Here is a 15,658-nt window from a genome sequence, read left to right on the forward strand (position 1 = left end):
GGAAAAGGGATGGTTAGGGTTACTGTTGGGTGTGTGAGCCATTATATCTAAAGGACACGATAAGAACGGTCAACGTGGCCATATTACAGATAACTCAAAGCAGAGCGAAAATTCTTCACACCCACCTTTTCATATAATACATTGCATAAGGAGGGGCATACCTTTCACCAAACTTCATAAAGTTAGGTAAATTATATACATAAAAGTCTGAAGAGTTAAGAGGATATCAACTTAGGTTTTGTGTAGAGATTACAGGAACTTTGCATGAGAGTAATACGATATGGTACAAACTTAGGTTATGCCAAGTAAATTGTATTACCCTTGGAAGAAGGAAAACCCAACCTCAAATACATGGGGTTGCTTGAATTAGGAGTGCACAAAGATACTCTGTATATTGTAATCTGATTAAGGTGTTTGAAAATTTAGGATTAAGGGGTTTATTGCAAAAATGTCAAAGGCTTGTTTGTTGCATTCAAGTAGAAGAACCTCGATACAAAAAAATAAAAATAAAAATCACACTGCACATAAGTCAAGACACGACACGTGACAATCATATTTAACGCAAATATCATATTCTCAAAATTTTATTCAAGATATTATAACCAAAGAGAAAAACTTAATATGAAAACTTTTCCATTTATAGGTTCATTACAAAGGATTTAGTTGTTATAATTATTATGTTTTAAATATTTTTTAATATAAAACTTAAATATTTTTATAATTTGAAATTATAATCTATATTGTTTTATTAAATATTTTTATAATTTTAAATCATAATCTATATTGTTTTATTAATTTTTAGAAAAATTTTAACTGTAGTTTTTAAGGGTGACTTTTTGGAGTTAGTAGTGAATTTCTAGAAGGAATACCACTAAAAAAATTGTCAACCAAATCTTTGTTAGTGTTATTTAAAATGGTTTCTAATTGTATATATAGATTCAACACTTTAGAAAGCCCTTGAGACACCTGGATTATGAAAAGTTCACACTTATGATTTCAATAAATCCTCAATAAAATCTAAATAAGAAAATATCTAAAAAACAAATTTAAAAACTATTCCCTTTTTAATATTATAAATAAATTACTTTTTTCAAAACATTATAAATTTAAACCCCACGGGGTAGGCAAGTTGGTAATCACATTGCGGTGAAGTTCGTTAGAAAGGCAGGCTTCGTACTGAAGGTCATGAGCTCAAATCCCCCAGAGTAACCTGAAGTTGTGGAGTGGAGCGGGTGCAGTCTCCCAGGGTTATAGTGGTAGTGGCCAGAATCGACCCCCTATTACGCAAGTTGCGAGGCTGCCCCATTTGCCGATAACCCTGTCAACAAAAAAAAAACATTATAAATTTAAATTTGAAAAAATAAAATAAGTACATCTCTATAACTTTTAAGGAAATAATGAAATAAAACTTGCAAAACTTCATAAATTCTAATAGTTTAAGAATTTGAAATCTTATATACATAATAATAAACAACTATAAAAACTGAAATGAAGTAAATTCACATATATTGAAAAAGGAAAAAGAAAAATATGTTCCCATCACTTTCTTAACTCACAAAGAATATTTAAAAATAAAATTAAGACTGTAATCGTCTTAAAACCTCCACGCTATAGAGGTACTTAAATGAAATAAATCTTTTTCATTCCAAAACAGCTTGAACCTTTTTGAGTTTCATGTTCAAAATGTGATTTGCAGTTTGATGAATTTGGAAAACAAGGGTACTCTATAGACACTACAGACAAAACAGTCACTCTAATAACTGCCACTATATATTAACTAATCTGAAAATGGGGCACTTAGGCTTCTTGTCTAACTTACAAGAACCTCTCCCACTTCCAAAGCTTTAAATATTCCCAAGTCTTATTGATTAACCAATGCAGAATTAAGAAATGCTTGAAAATGGAGGTGTATGCTTATATTTATTGTTGGCTGTTATGGTGTTTTAAAATCTGCTATGTATGTTGATATGTAAATACATACAATAAACACTAATGCAACAATGAACAATCACACAGAAACAAAAATTTAATTACGATTTCACCCACAACTCTTGGGCTACGTCTCCGTGAGCTCTAGTCAACTCAACTAGGCTCTCTGGGATTATGGTATAAGCCCTTTTTACAAGCTCTTGGGTCAACTCCTACTGCTTTACACAAAAACAGTGGGTTCAGAAACCATGGTATTCCCAGGCTCTTGAAGATCTAGCTCTTGGCTCTTGGTTCTAGCTCTTTGGCTCTAACTCTGACTCTGGCTCTAGCTCTAGCTCTGGCTATTTGGCTCTGACTCTGGCTCTTCGACTCCTCTATCAGTTTACAGCCCTCTTGGCTTTTCACTTGACTTCCAAGTGACTCCCTTGGTTGCTCTTTTTGCTTCTGCGCTGCCTCTTCACCTTAGCTTTATGCTTTGGCTTCACTTTTAGCAACACAACCCAACAACAACCTAAGCAACCAACAACCTACGATAATCCCTATCTCTATCATTCTGTGGCTTTTAAGCGAAATCGGTGTTGTTGGTTCATTTTCCCTCTCGGGCTCTCTGTCTTCCTATTTTGGTCCACTCAAATCCCCTCTCTGAGCATTAGCAATCATTGTTGAACAGCATTAGGGATAGTTGCCACCTGTGATACAACGGAAGGAACCACCAGCACTTGAAATCCCCAAATTTTGGCATTCTCGGCTTACACAGGAAAATATACCAAACACGAGAAAAATCCATAGAAAAAATTATTCATCGGACTTCAATTGTTATGAATTCCACCCTAAAATCCTATTGGGTCTACTCATAATCGTTGTCGCAAGTTGCAATTTCTTGTTCCGTGGCTTTCCCATTTGTATTTAAAAAATACATTAAAACATTAATAATCTAGAAAATGGCCTTATGGCAGATTTTAAAATAATATGCATTTGCATTTAGGAACCCTTTCAGGTCTGGTTTCAACGGATTGGTGCATTCCTTCACTTTTCATTTATTAAATGAAATATGTGAAATACACATAAAACTACATTTTTTAACGGACTTCAAAATATATCAAATGTCGTTTATCACGCCGTCGGGTCTTATATATATATATATATATATATATATATATATAGATCGCAAGTCGCTTGTATCGCAGGGTCTCGCCTTTGCCTCGTGGCATCATTGATTGCGATCTACCGATATTGGTGATCGGCATATCGCTCGGCCCTATCCCTATGTTATATCACATGGGCCTTCCTCTGATCCGACCCACCGACCTGATCATCGGAGGTCGCTGATCAGGGGTGCCTTCTGCCCAACCTTATGTCCTGCTCTTTTCCTCATGCAATGTGATTTTCTGATCGGATCTGGACCGTTGATCGGCCAGATCCGACAACTCCTATTCGTTGCTCTGTTGACCTCCGATATGATCGATTTTCATTGTTTTCTCATGTTTTCAAGGCCTGATAATGTTATCCGCCTTTTCCAAAACTTCTCCTTTCGTGATGGTTTTGACCTTTTAGGAGATTTTGAAGACTTAGAGGGTTTTTAGGACCCATTTTTAGGGGATTTTGCTCTTTTTTCCAAAGGATAGAGACAGTTTCATTTTATGATAACTTCTGCATCCTAAGTCAGTTTTTGCCCATTCAAGTTGCAGTAAATTCAGAATGAGATGATTTCTGTAATGGGGCTAGTTCTAGGAAGTTCCTTAGACTTTCATTTTCCTCAGGGACGAACACTTAGACTTAGGAGTCTATCCAAAATACATTTTCGATCACTCTTTCCCACTAAGAGAATTTTTGGTCCCCAAAAGACTGATATATTGATCTAAATAGTAAATGAGAGTGACTCACCCTTTCTTTCAGCCTCCCTACACTTTCCTTTGCATAGTGCCTCTAAACCAAATTTTCTGACCACTTCCCCTCCTGGATGGGTTGGTCTTCTTGGAAAGAACTATCTGCCTCCTTGCCTTCCTGCAGAACTTTTGTTGAAATGGTCATAGAAGCTGGTTTGAACTTCTTTGCCTTGATCATTGATCCGAGGTGGCTCAAAAAATGTGAAGTACACCTGCTCCACAAAACTTTCATTTGTACCTGTTTGAAAAGATGTCAACAACAACTATTAACAACAACAGAAACACAGACAACAACTGGATGGACCAAACTCCTAATTCAACAAAAGAAACAGACTTCACAGCTTGTGAACACCTCCATGTCTTCATCTGCATACAAATTCTGGACTAGATAACAAGCCCACAAAACATGCCTTTAAGCAAAAGACCCTTCAAGTCAAGCATGTAGAAAAAGACTATTAGGACTTTTTTTTCAAAATATGAAACACTTCATCATTATCTCCATTTGGAGACCAAGTTAACTTCTCCCAAGTCAACATGGCATCACATGCATGTCAAAGCAATTAACCTTGCAAGTTAATTACACATACATTTTCAAAAATAAGGAAATCATCAACATCCCTGTGTTCATCCATCTAGTGCTCATGCATGCATTTCATCCTTCAACTTTCACTTAAGCACACTGTACTTTCGAAGCTGAAATGAAATATAATGTAGATGCATAAATAGACATGAAATATTAATTGGATAAGAACTCTAACCATTCCTCACCAATCCCTTTCAAAGGTACTACCTTTGTCTGCACATCAGCATCATGTGAATCATCCTGAGACACATTAGTCATGGAATCTTCCTTTCCATTTCAGCGATCTTCTCTTTCCACTTTCTTCAGCTTTTATGGAAGCATTGTTGGATTCAAAGTCCAACATTTTGCAGGAAGATGTCCTTGCTTATGGTAGTAAGTGCACTGCATGTGCATCTTCTTGACAGCATGATTTTCCTTGTCCAATGGACCTTTGGCTTTTTTTTTTCTTTTCCTTCAAAAGTTTCCTATATGTGGCCATTCTCTTCCAACCTCTAGAAACATTATGGTTATCCAAACCACAAAAGGAACATGCAATTATCTTCCCATACATATGTGGAAATTTATCATGCTTTCCATAATCAAAAGGAAAATGTTTAGAACCGGATTTATACCTTTCTCTTTCACCTTTATTGCCTTCATGAGGAGGTGAATCAAATGAAGAAGTGGCTCCCTTTGGTACACCATCAATCTCTTCCAGGCTTTTAGGGTCTCCCCAACTCTCTGGTTCAAGTGGTGTGCTTCTGAACCCCTGCATATTGCAAATGATGTTTCAAGCTATTACATTCCTCCTTAATACAACCTTCACAGTCTTGAAGACCTGCAATGCAACTCCTTCTTGGAGCCGTTTTAATGGTCTTTCTGGCAGCTTTGGAACTTTCTCCATGAGCTTGTCCATAGCCAAGACCCAAATACTCAGGCCTTTACTCAATCATTATTGGCTCAATAATACCTTGTGCATGTCTCCCCAAGCCTTTTCCTTCATAGCCCATCTTGGATATTAGCTTGGAACCTATGCCTTTAGTATGTTTTTCAAAAGAACCAATAGAAGTATTCTCAAAAGAATTTGAAGACAAACTGGAATGATTTACCTCTTCTCAAAGCTGATACTTGATGAGCTGTGTCTCCAACTCATGCATCGTTTTCAGGTTCATATTTGCAATATGAAGTTGCCTCTCCATTCCCTGCAATTTGTCAGAAAGCAACTGCTTCTCTTCTTTCATAGAATTCAACTGCTCCCTAAGTCTGCTGCTCTTTCTTCCATCTTCATACATTTCTCTCACCATATCCATCATGGTGGAAAATTATTGCTTCATGTATTCATCAAAGAATCTTGTGAAGAGAGTAGAATTTGAGGACCCACTTGTAGAAATTGTCATTATGCCAATGAACAAAAAAGCTTCAACAAGATAAATAAAGAGCTTATTTAAGCAACCTCTTGTAACAAAACTCTTGTGCTTTGGATTGCCTTGAGGTCCTTTGGGATAGAAGAATGCCTTCAGCCTTTCTTCCTATGTATCCTTCCTAGGCTGAGCTATCAATAGCTCTCCCTTTACGTCTGCAAACTCAAAAAATAGTGAGTCCATAAAACAAGAATACAATTAGGCTCTTGCTATTCAAACACCTTTCAGACAAGCAATCTTTACTTTGTCAATCAAGCATTGTGATAATACCTTCTTTGAAGGTGGGGTTAACCAGTCTTAAGCTGTGATACCAATTGATCTGAAAATGGGGCACTTAGGCTTCTCGTTTAACTTACAAGAACCTCTCCCACTTGCAAAGATTTAAATATTCCTAAGTCTTATTGATCAACCAATGTGGAATTAAGAAATGCTTGAAAATGGGGGTGTATGCTTATATTTATTGTTGACCATTATGGTGTTTTTAAATCTACACTGTATGCTGATATGTAAATACATACAATAAATACTAATGTAGCAATAAACAATCACACAGAAACAACAATTTAATTAGGAGCTTACCCACAACTCTTGGGCTACGTCTCTTTGAGCTCTAGTCAACTCAACTAGGCTCTCTGGGATTATGGTATAAGTCCTTTTTACAAGCTCTTGGCTCAACTCCTACTATTTTACATAGAAACAGTGGGTTCAGACACCATGTTATTCCCTGGCTCTTGAAGCTCTCACTCCTGGCTCTGGCTCTTGGCTCTGGTTCTTCGCTCTTGGTTGTGGCTCTTTGGCTCTGACTCTAGCTCTTCGGCTCTAGCTCTGGCTCTGGCTCTGGCTCTTTGGCTCTAACTTTGGCTCTTCGGCTCTTCTATCATTTTACAGCCCTCTTGGCTTTTCACATCACTTCCAAGTGACTCCCTTGGCTGCTCTTTTTGCTTATGCGCTGCCTCTTCACCTTAGCTTCATGCTTTGGCTTCACCTTTAGCAACACAACCCAACAAAAACCTTAGCAACCAACAACCTACAATAATCCTTGTCTCTGTCGTTCTGTGGCCTTTAACCCAAATAAAAATAAATAAATAAATAATGAAAACTCAACCTGTCCATTTTTTACTTATTTATTTCAAATAATGGAGTTCCTCTCAATAATTTTTTTGTTAAATAACATTTTTAGTATTTTCTTTTGGTTAAGTGTCCTACAATTTTACCATTTTCCCATTGTCGTCAGATTTCTAATTTCATTACTTCGTTGAGTTCAACTTTTCACTAACTTTCCATCGTTACTTGTTTCATGTCATTTGGTTACATGATTTGCAAATGTTGTTCATCCAAAGTTCAATAATTTTTACCGATTCGGTTAGAAAAATGTACAAAATGTATATTATTTTGATTTTTGTAAATAAAATAGTAATTGATTGTAAACATTAATTCCTAGTTAATTTTTACTTATTATATCATTTTTCACTAACAATCCTACAAAATAATCGCAACCAAATTGTATAACAATTAAAATTATGTGGTTTTTGGATCTTAGTAATTTATTCCAATCATAAATTTTAAAAGAAATTAGGAGACCAAAAATCTCAAGATTGCAAAGTGGTTGTAGTTCATTTAGTCGTGTGTTTAATTAGAAGTGTTTGTAGTTTGTAATGGGTAAGTCCCACTCCAAGTGGGTCCCACTTCACCTCATCTCCTCCCTTACTCTATTACAAAATTCCCGATAAAAAGCTTTCAATATTTTAAAATTACAATAACAATCCTGATATTTTAAAAAGCACTAATATTTTAAAAAATGTCGGATAGAAAAAGAAAATCAATATACAAAAATTATGATATAATATATCAGAACATCGGGGACATCTGAATTTTAGATATCATCAATTTTATTTGGTATCAAAATGTCTCTTTTCAAAATATCTTATTGTCAATACTCCTTATGTCTCCCATACACCTTCCATATGTAAGTATCCACCCTCCATTTCATTAAGACACCTCCTCCTTATCACATTTTCGATCCATTTATAATGCGTTCCAAAGCCACTTGGTGAATAATTTTTAAATGGTTTTTTAATTTATAAAGTATATTTAAATTATAATTTTATTATATTTGAATTATAATTTTAGTATATTTCAATTATAATTTTAATATAATTTAATCATAATTTTAATTAATTTTTAATTTATTTAAAATTTTAATTAAATTTTACTTTAATGGTATATAGTTAATTTAATTTTGTAATTATAATTAAATTAATTTTAATCAACTAATAATTATTAATTTAATTTAGGACTAGATTTTAATTAAAATTTCTTATTTTTGGCAATTTGCCAATTTTTTCCAGAATTTGGGGAATTTTGACACTTCAACTTTGGAAGCTCATAACTTGAGTTTTACTTGGCCAAATTAGGCCCATGATGACTCGTTATATAGATACAATTATGGAGAATATTCAAGAAGTAGCTTCATGACCAGATTTAGACATTAAATGTGCCTAAAATTTAGCAGAAGTCAAGCTCCGAATTTATAAAAAAAAATAATTTTATGAGTTTAATTTTTTGCATTTTCATTTTCTCATAACGTCTGTTGGGTGCATATCCATTCGAATATTTTCTCTTTGTCCAATAAGATATTTACAAGAATAAATGGAAAGCTCATACTTCCTTTTATTTATATAATTAAAATTTGTTTGGACATGTTTGTTTTCCACATTGGATAGTTTTGATTTTCACTTACATTTTAATTTAATTTAGATTGTTTTTGGCAGGAGAACACTTGAGGAGACGAGGAAGAAAATATTTGAATCAATATTGTTGCTCCAACAATAGAAGAAAAATAATTTTGACCAATGAAAAATGTTCGAGCACATTTGTTCTGCAACAACTCTCTCACTTTGGAATTCATTTTTGTAATTATAAATAGTGGTTTGCAAAATGGAAAAAAGGTTCCTCTTTTCTACAATTTTGTAATTCTTAAAGGACTATTGTAAGAGATTTTCAATATGTAGAAGTAGGAGGACAAAACTCAGATCTCACTATTAGGAATTGGTAGTTTTGATTTCTAGACTTTGTATTGGGAGTAGAGCTTGTACTATTGTAACTTTCTTTTAGCAATAGAGTTTATGATTTGAGAAACATTTTTGTAGATCAATTCAAGGAACAAAGAAAGATATTAGTTTTTAATCAAATTTTGTTTTAATTACTATTATTTTTTAATGAAAATTCCATCTTTTTAATGACAAATTTGCGTAAAATGTCTTTCATGTTGAGTAATATTGTTGAATGTGAAGATGAAGCTTTTCTTAATTAGCTATCTAGTTCATTAGCTTCATAGATATGTGTTAATTTTCTCTTTTATTCTTACACTTCAAATCATATTTATGCGTAACTATTTACTCAGAAATATTCTATCTAAATTAGATTTAATTACCACCAACATTAAGAGAACTATTTCATAATGTTTTTGGTTGAACAGTCACCATTAATTGGTCTCTCAATAGGGCATGTTTTGGTAGTTATAATATCAGCTAGTAGAACTATTTTATTAGTCAAATATTTCATTATCCTATCTTCCCAATTGAGATAGGATTAGGATTTATTTCCTTCTTTTTTTGCATTCTAGCATTAATTTTCATTTAGATTTAGTTCTGCATTTCTAGAAGTCATTTCATTAATGAGGAAAAATTTAGTTGTGGCTTGGCTGAGCCTTAGATGAACTTAAGGATCAATTTCTAGCATGAGCTTAGTAAGAGGTGTTATCTAATGACTCTTCTCTATTATTAAGAAAAAGGCATACTTTAAGCCAATAGAGATAGAGAGAAGGTAACTGAACCTAGTTTAACTACTTGGAACTACCATTTCAAATGGAAAAGGATCTGCTCTAAGATCCTGACAGGATGGTTTTCCCCAATGTTGAGGCATACATTTCGAGCCTACAACATTTTTGGCGCTAGAAGGAGGGCCATAGTAAATTGCTTTCTTTGAAGATTTTGTTATTTAAAATTGAGTCTTATTACTATGTCTCCATGTAAAAGACCTCCTTGGAGTTGCTTTAGTAGACCTAATCCAATTTGTTTTCTACAAATTTCTCTCTCTCTCGTTTAGATACATGAATATAGTGATCAAAATTTTTGTGAGCCCATAATGTTGAAATTTCCCTCAGTGGGTCATAGGGCTAATTGAAACTCAATATGAACTTCATTTGTGCCATTAAATTATTCACTAGCCCCAGTATTAACAATAAATGGGCCAAATTGAGCCTTGAGCTTAAACTGAGCTTTTTGATTCCTGGATAAAAAGAAAATTTTATCAACATTTAAGAGTTGTCTTATAAGTTCATGTGAAGAAAAATGCATTGGAGGAAACAATGGTAACTTATATTGTGCAAGCTCACAACCATAAATTCTATCAACTATGAAATTCTGGTACAAATACGAGTGTCCAACCTTTGTTTGTTCACTCAACTATAGGATTCTTTTGAATTCAAATGAAATTATGGGGAACTACATCCTTGTTGAGAAAACAAAATTAAACATATAGGAATTGATCAACAAAATCACTTAATGATAACTATTTTGTATTCTTCCTAAGCAGCGAAATCCAGTGAATGAAAAACTTTTGTTCACCTAGCAAATCTTGCTTCTATAATGATATATTGAATCTATCTTACTGGTGATATAAGAATAAGTGAACCAAAAGAGACTAATGCTTAAAAACCGTTTCATTTCCAAATATGAAAAATTATTCTTGGAGGTTATTGGAAATAAACTGGCTAAAATCAAATAAAAGAGCATGCTTTTCTCGAGATGCGAGCGGGAGTAGTGACAAAAACCTAGACTAGCCTCATCTACCAATTCATCATTCTCATAACATATGACACATCACAACATTGAAATAAGTTTATTAGACATCCTATGAAACATGGGTGAGGGTAGGGTGGATTATGACACGGAATTTCGAAACCTTCTTGCATGGAAGACTCAAAAAACAAAGCTCTTAAGTGGAATGTAAGATTTTGATAAATTTCAAATAGGATTTCAACTGAAATGTAATGTCAAGAACTTGAACATTTATATGAAAGGCTTGGAGAATGGATTCATGGGTTATCTAAATTACAGATTCTCTATTCTTAGCAATAACTACTTTTTCAGTGGGCAAGCATTGGTCTACACACCAAGATACAACATGAAAATGGTCGGATTGAGGAAAAGCAAAGTGAGCCAACATAGACTCCCATATCCTAAATTCGTCACTAATATGCTCACATTTCTGAAAGTCCCAATTGTGTAACTCATACAAATCAAATTCAGATATTGTTTCTACAAATTGGCCTCTACATCTATCAGGGGAACTCCATAAATTTTATGGACCGTAGATGAAAAGTGATTTTTAGATTATTTTCCATTCCATTTCAACATACACATTATGGAAGAAAATTGGAGATACAGAAGAGAAAACTAGAAATGAGAGTACCTAAATAAACGTAGATTGTTTTCGGTTTTGGAATTGATAACTCCGTTTTGATTTATAATTTGATGATCTTGGAAAATAATGGCTCTCTGCACCCATGGAAGAGGAAAAAGCCCCTGCAATAATTTCCACTATTATCTGAAGTAACTTCTTCACATTGTAAAATGAAATTTGATAACTTTCATATTCAGGCAGGCTACCCAGAAACAGTGTTTCTGCTTGGACACCCATAAAAAGAGATCCAATGTCTAGACTGATTGAAATTCCAGTAATACCATTAACTCCTCCACTCTTCAGAGCTACTTAAATAAAATAAATTATTTCCCTCCCATAATTGCTTGGATCTTTAATCTTCAAAACGTGATGTGTAATTTGATAAATTTGAAATCTAAGGGCTCTTTGCAACGACTGCAGTGGAAATCATCACCCCAAAAAAATGTTACTCGTATTTTTACAAAAGAAAATTTTCACATTACACAATCAAGATAAAAATATTGATACCCTTCTTTTATATTTAAGAGGCCACGGATAAAAAGTGATTCAGTGTGTGGAGTGAAAGAAATTCCAGTTATCTCCCCCAATGAAATCGATTTCATGGTTCTTATTATACATGTGCATTGTATGAAATACATGGGCAAAATCAGCGTGCTTGGCCATGGCCATAAACTGTCCATTTGACCATAACCTGATATTAAGACAGTGATGTTTCCTTTCAGAATTTTAAGCGAGGTTACATTAAATTACATTTACTAATTAAATTACATTTACTAATTTTATGCAGGTAAATTTTATGTACATTAAAAATAAGAAATTTCTATAAAAGAAAAAAATTATAAAGGTAAAATATATCAATCTCATTATTGTTAATTAAAAATATCTTTGTCTAGATTAGTGTTAATAAGAAAATGAATAATTTAAAGATAAAAATTAATTGTCATAATTTTTAAAGTGAAATTAAGTGTTGGTCTTAATAAGAAAATGAATAATTTAAAGATAAAAATTAATTGTCATAATTTTTAAAGTGAAATTAAGTGTTGGTCTATTCCCAAAACATTAAAGTGAAATTAAGTGTTGGTCTTAATAAGAAAATGAATAATTTAAAGATAAAAATTAATTGTCATAATTTTTAAAGTGAAATTAAGTGTTGGTCTATTCCCAAAACATTTTGGAATGAAAGAACCTACCCCTATACTATACTAAAGGAGTTTAAGATGAAAAGTAATTTCTCTTATCAATTGACACTAACTTTATGTACTTTATTCATTGGTAGTTATCAATTGACACTAGATTCCCTCTATTAAATAAGGATTGAGTTTGGAGATATAAGTAGCAAATAATTAATGTGAAATAGAGGTTCACTTAAGGCTAGTCAACACTATATATATAGTTAGTAGAAAAAGTAACTATCCGACAATATGCTTGAAGCCACATATATATATATTGTTAGTTGAAAAAGTAACCATCTCACAATATACTTCAAAATACATAAATAAGGTGCAGGTCAATTGGATGGAACAAGAATAATTCGAGATTCCTACAGACCCAATTGTGTATAACATAGAAATAAAGAAAAATCATAAACCCACCAAAGAAACTGCATTCCCAATACTAAGACAAAAAAATATCAACAAGAATGTAAAGTAACTATGCAAACAAGTTATCATATATATATAAAAACTCTATGATATCATAATACATCCACAACATATTATTGAAATAGTGAAATAAGCCTTCAGTTACAAAGGAAACCAAGAAAGCAGTTCAGTTACAGAGTGGAGCCTTATAAGGCTCTAGTGACATAATTGAAACATAATCGTACTTCAAAGACAGTTAAATTCAAAATCTCCTTATGGAGTTGCTCACTACAATTCACAGCTTTTAAAGAAGTTGTGGGTTACCACAGTCCATAACAGTTTCATAGCACAACCTGAATAACCAGAAAAATAAGCCATAGTCTAACAAGATTGCTATTTTTTATTGAAAATCATGAAAGTTTAGGTAATACTGTAATAAAATCATTAAAATTTTAGAATTATTTTGATAAATTCTATTGAATTTTTTTTAAATTAAAAATAAAATTATTAAATTTAAAAAATTTGAAAAGATTTGAAGTGAGATAGCGTTGAATCTATTACCACTTTCAAAAACATCACACATACACTCCTTCATGGCCAAAAGTAGCCTATGGGTAGACTTATCGGAAAAATAAACCATTTCAGCCTCTGGGTAATCGCTAACAGCGGCTTGTCTTGAACAATTTGAGCCTCTGGGTGATCGCTAACAACGGCTTGTCTTCGTCTTCACACTAGAGTAACTCATACTTTGAGGGAAAACTCCTTTAGGAGGTCACACAATACACAACCTGGAAAGGGGAGAGCCATGTCAGCCAAGTTTGGAGATTTGATGAAGACCGGCCAAAAGCCATCGAGATCTAAGGATGGTGTCATTCCTCTTCCATATGACTCTACGGTAGGTGTTCATCCCAAAATTTAAATATGTTGAAATTCCCATAATTTCTTTAACGCCTCTACATAAACGAAAAAAATTCGTTTCAGCCCATAACAGCTTGCACCTTTCAGGTTCAAAATGTGATCTGTAGTTTGCTGAATTTGGAAACTAAAAGCTCTCTACAGCCATGGCAGAGGAAGAGGCTACCACTATAACTATTAATCGAATCAGAAATTTTAGATTACGAAATCAAGATAAAAAGACTGATGCCTTCTTTTATATTCAAGCAGGCTACTCAACATTGCATGTTGGATACCGATAAAAAGCGATTCAGTGTCTGGACTGAATGAAATTCCAGTTATCTCCCCAAAGAAATCAATTTCCTGGCTCTTGTTATACATGTGCTTTGTATCAAATATATGGACAAAATCAGCTTGCTCTGCCATGGCCATAAACTGTCCATCTGACGAGAACCTGATAGATCTTATGGCAGCCATGTTCCCCTTCAGAACTGCAAGAGAGGTTGAAGTGTTTCGAACATCCCACAGTCTGCATGTTGTGTCTTGGTTCCCGGTAGCAAATACTGTACCATCTGGATGCCAAGCAGAGGAAAAAGAGTAATCCGAATGACCTTGAAGAGTTGCAACTACCTTTCCTGTTTGGCTTTCTGAAAGAAATCCCTCAACATTGTCCCCAACGACAACAAACAACTTGTTATCAGGACTTACAGAGGCACGATTAACAGCCCAGGGAAACGAGAAGTGCTGAATCTCTGCAAATCCATCACTTGGATCAAATACTCGCACACAACAATCATTTCTTGCAGTCATTACATGAGTTGCACCACCGGGACTCTGATAGATCTCTACTGAATTCGTAATGGCATTTTCACCATCCTCAATTTCAGCTATCTTTGAACAGTAACTGACATCTTTTATATCCAAATATTTACAGATAAACTCTCCCCCAAACCCGCCAAGCACAAGTAAATTATCCTTGACAGCCATGCATGTTATCGGGTCTTCTCTGAAATCAGCCAGGGCAGCCCCTAAATGGATTCCGGATGAAATGACTGGGCCAATCACATAAACTAATTTACGACTTAGCGCAGACCAGTGAACAATAGAATTAGCCGAGGAAAGATATACATCGTGCTTTGATGTTGCCCACACCAATTCCCTTAGCTGAAAGTGTCCATAGGTAGGTTTCACTGACTTCGTATTTCTCTGAAATTCGTAAAAATTCTCCCCTTTCTGGATATTTGCACAAATCTCATGTTGTTGATCCATGCCAAGTTGAGATTGAGGAACATCCCTCGGAGTTTCATACGCTATCATCCTATAGTCTCTGTACTCCTGCCTTGTCCTGTTTGTCCTCTGCCATTGAAGTCCTTGAATATCTTCTCCTCTTCTGAATTCCGCAGCAGAAGTGTCATCCTCTTCCTCATCATCAGAAGCAGCCACTACAATATCATATTGAGGATCTGAATCTTCATCAGAAATAATGATTTCGGGCTCATACTCATCTGGCTGTGCCATATCTCAGTACTCTTTTCAAAACACGGCTGAGTAAACCAAACAGACCAAGTAAACCAAACAGACCAGCAGCGCCAGAGGCGTCAGTAAAAACCGGAGTGGAGTAAACCAAACAGACCAAGTAAACCAAACAGAACAGCAGCGCCAGAGGCGTCAGTAAAAACCGGAGTAGAGCCTGAATCCGCGTTGTGAAACCCATGCTGCAACCATATATCATACACCCACCTTTGCCTCGAGGCGCTCCCGCCATTACTGTGGCATTCATGGGAGCCGAGGAGCATAGCTCAGCTTCGCGTGCGGAGGTGAACGGAGCATTAATGCTCCTCTGCTATGTGCTTTTATTTCCAATCCCATGCCGCTTAGCCTGTCCCTTCCCCCATGTGAATACAGCACTTCTGCGCATGG

General features: G+C 34.5%; 1 protein-coding gene across 1 annotated transcript; it reads right to left on the bottom strand.

The window, feature by feature from the left end:
• Positions 1-13,954: 13,954 nt before the first annotated feature.
• LOC149160613 (putative WD repeat-containing protein C2A9.03) lies at positions 13,955-15,256 on the bottom strand. The gene has a single exon (XM_089434654.1). The coding sequence runs from the start codon at positions 15,254-15,256 to the stop codon at positions 13,955-13,957; it is 1,302 nt and encodes a 433-aa protein (XP_089290780.1).
• Between the last annotated feature and the right edge of the window lie 402 nt (positions 15,257-15,658).

The sequence above is a fragment of the Pinus tabuliformis genome, chromosome 5_2, assembly GCF_031772625.1.
Source record: "Pinus tabuliformis cultivar Carrire ecotype Pingquan chromosome 5_2, CPIR1, whole genome shotgun sequence".
Taxonomy (NCBI): Eukaryota; Viridiplantae; Streptophyta; class Pinopsida; order Pinales; family Pinaceae; genus Pinus; species Pinus tabuliformis.

What these genes read in the sequence shown, in the direction of transcription:
- LOC149160613 (XM_089434654.1), bottom strand. Translation starts at nt 15,256, where the DNA reads ATGGCACAGCCAGATGAGTATGAGCCCGAAATCATTATTTCTGATGAA.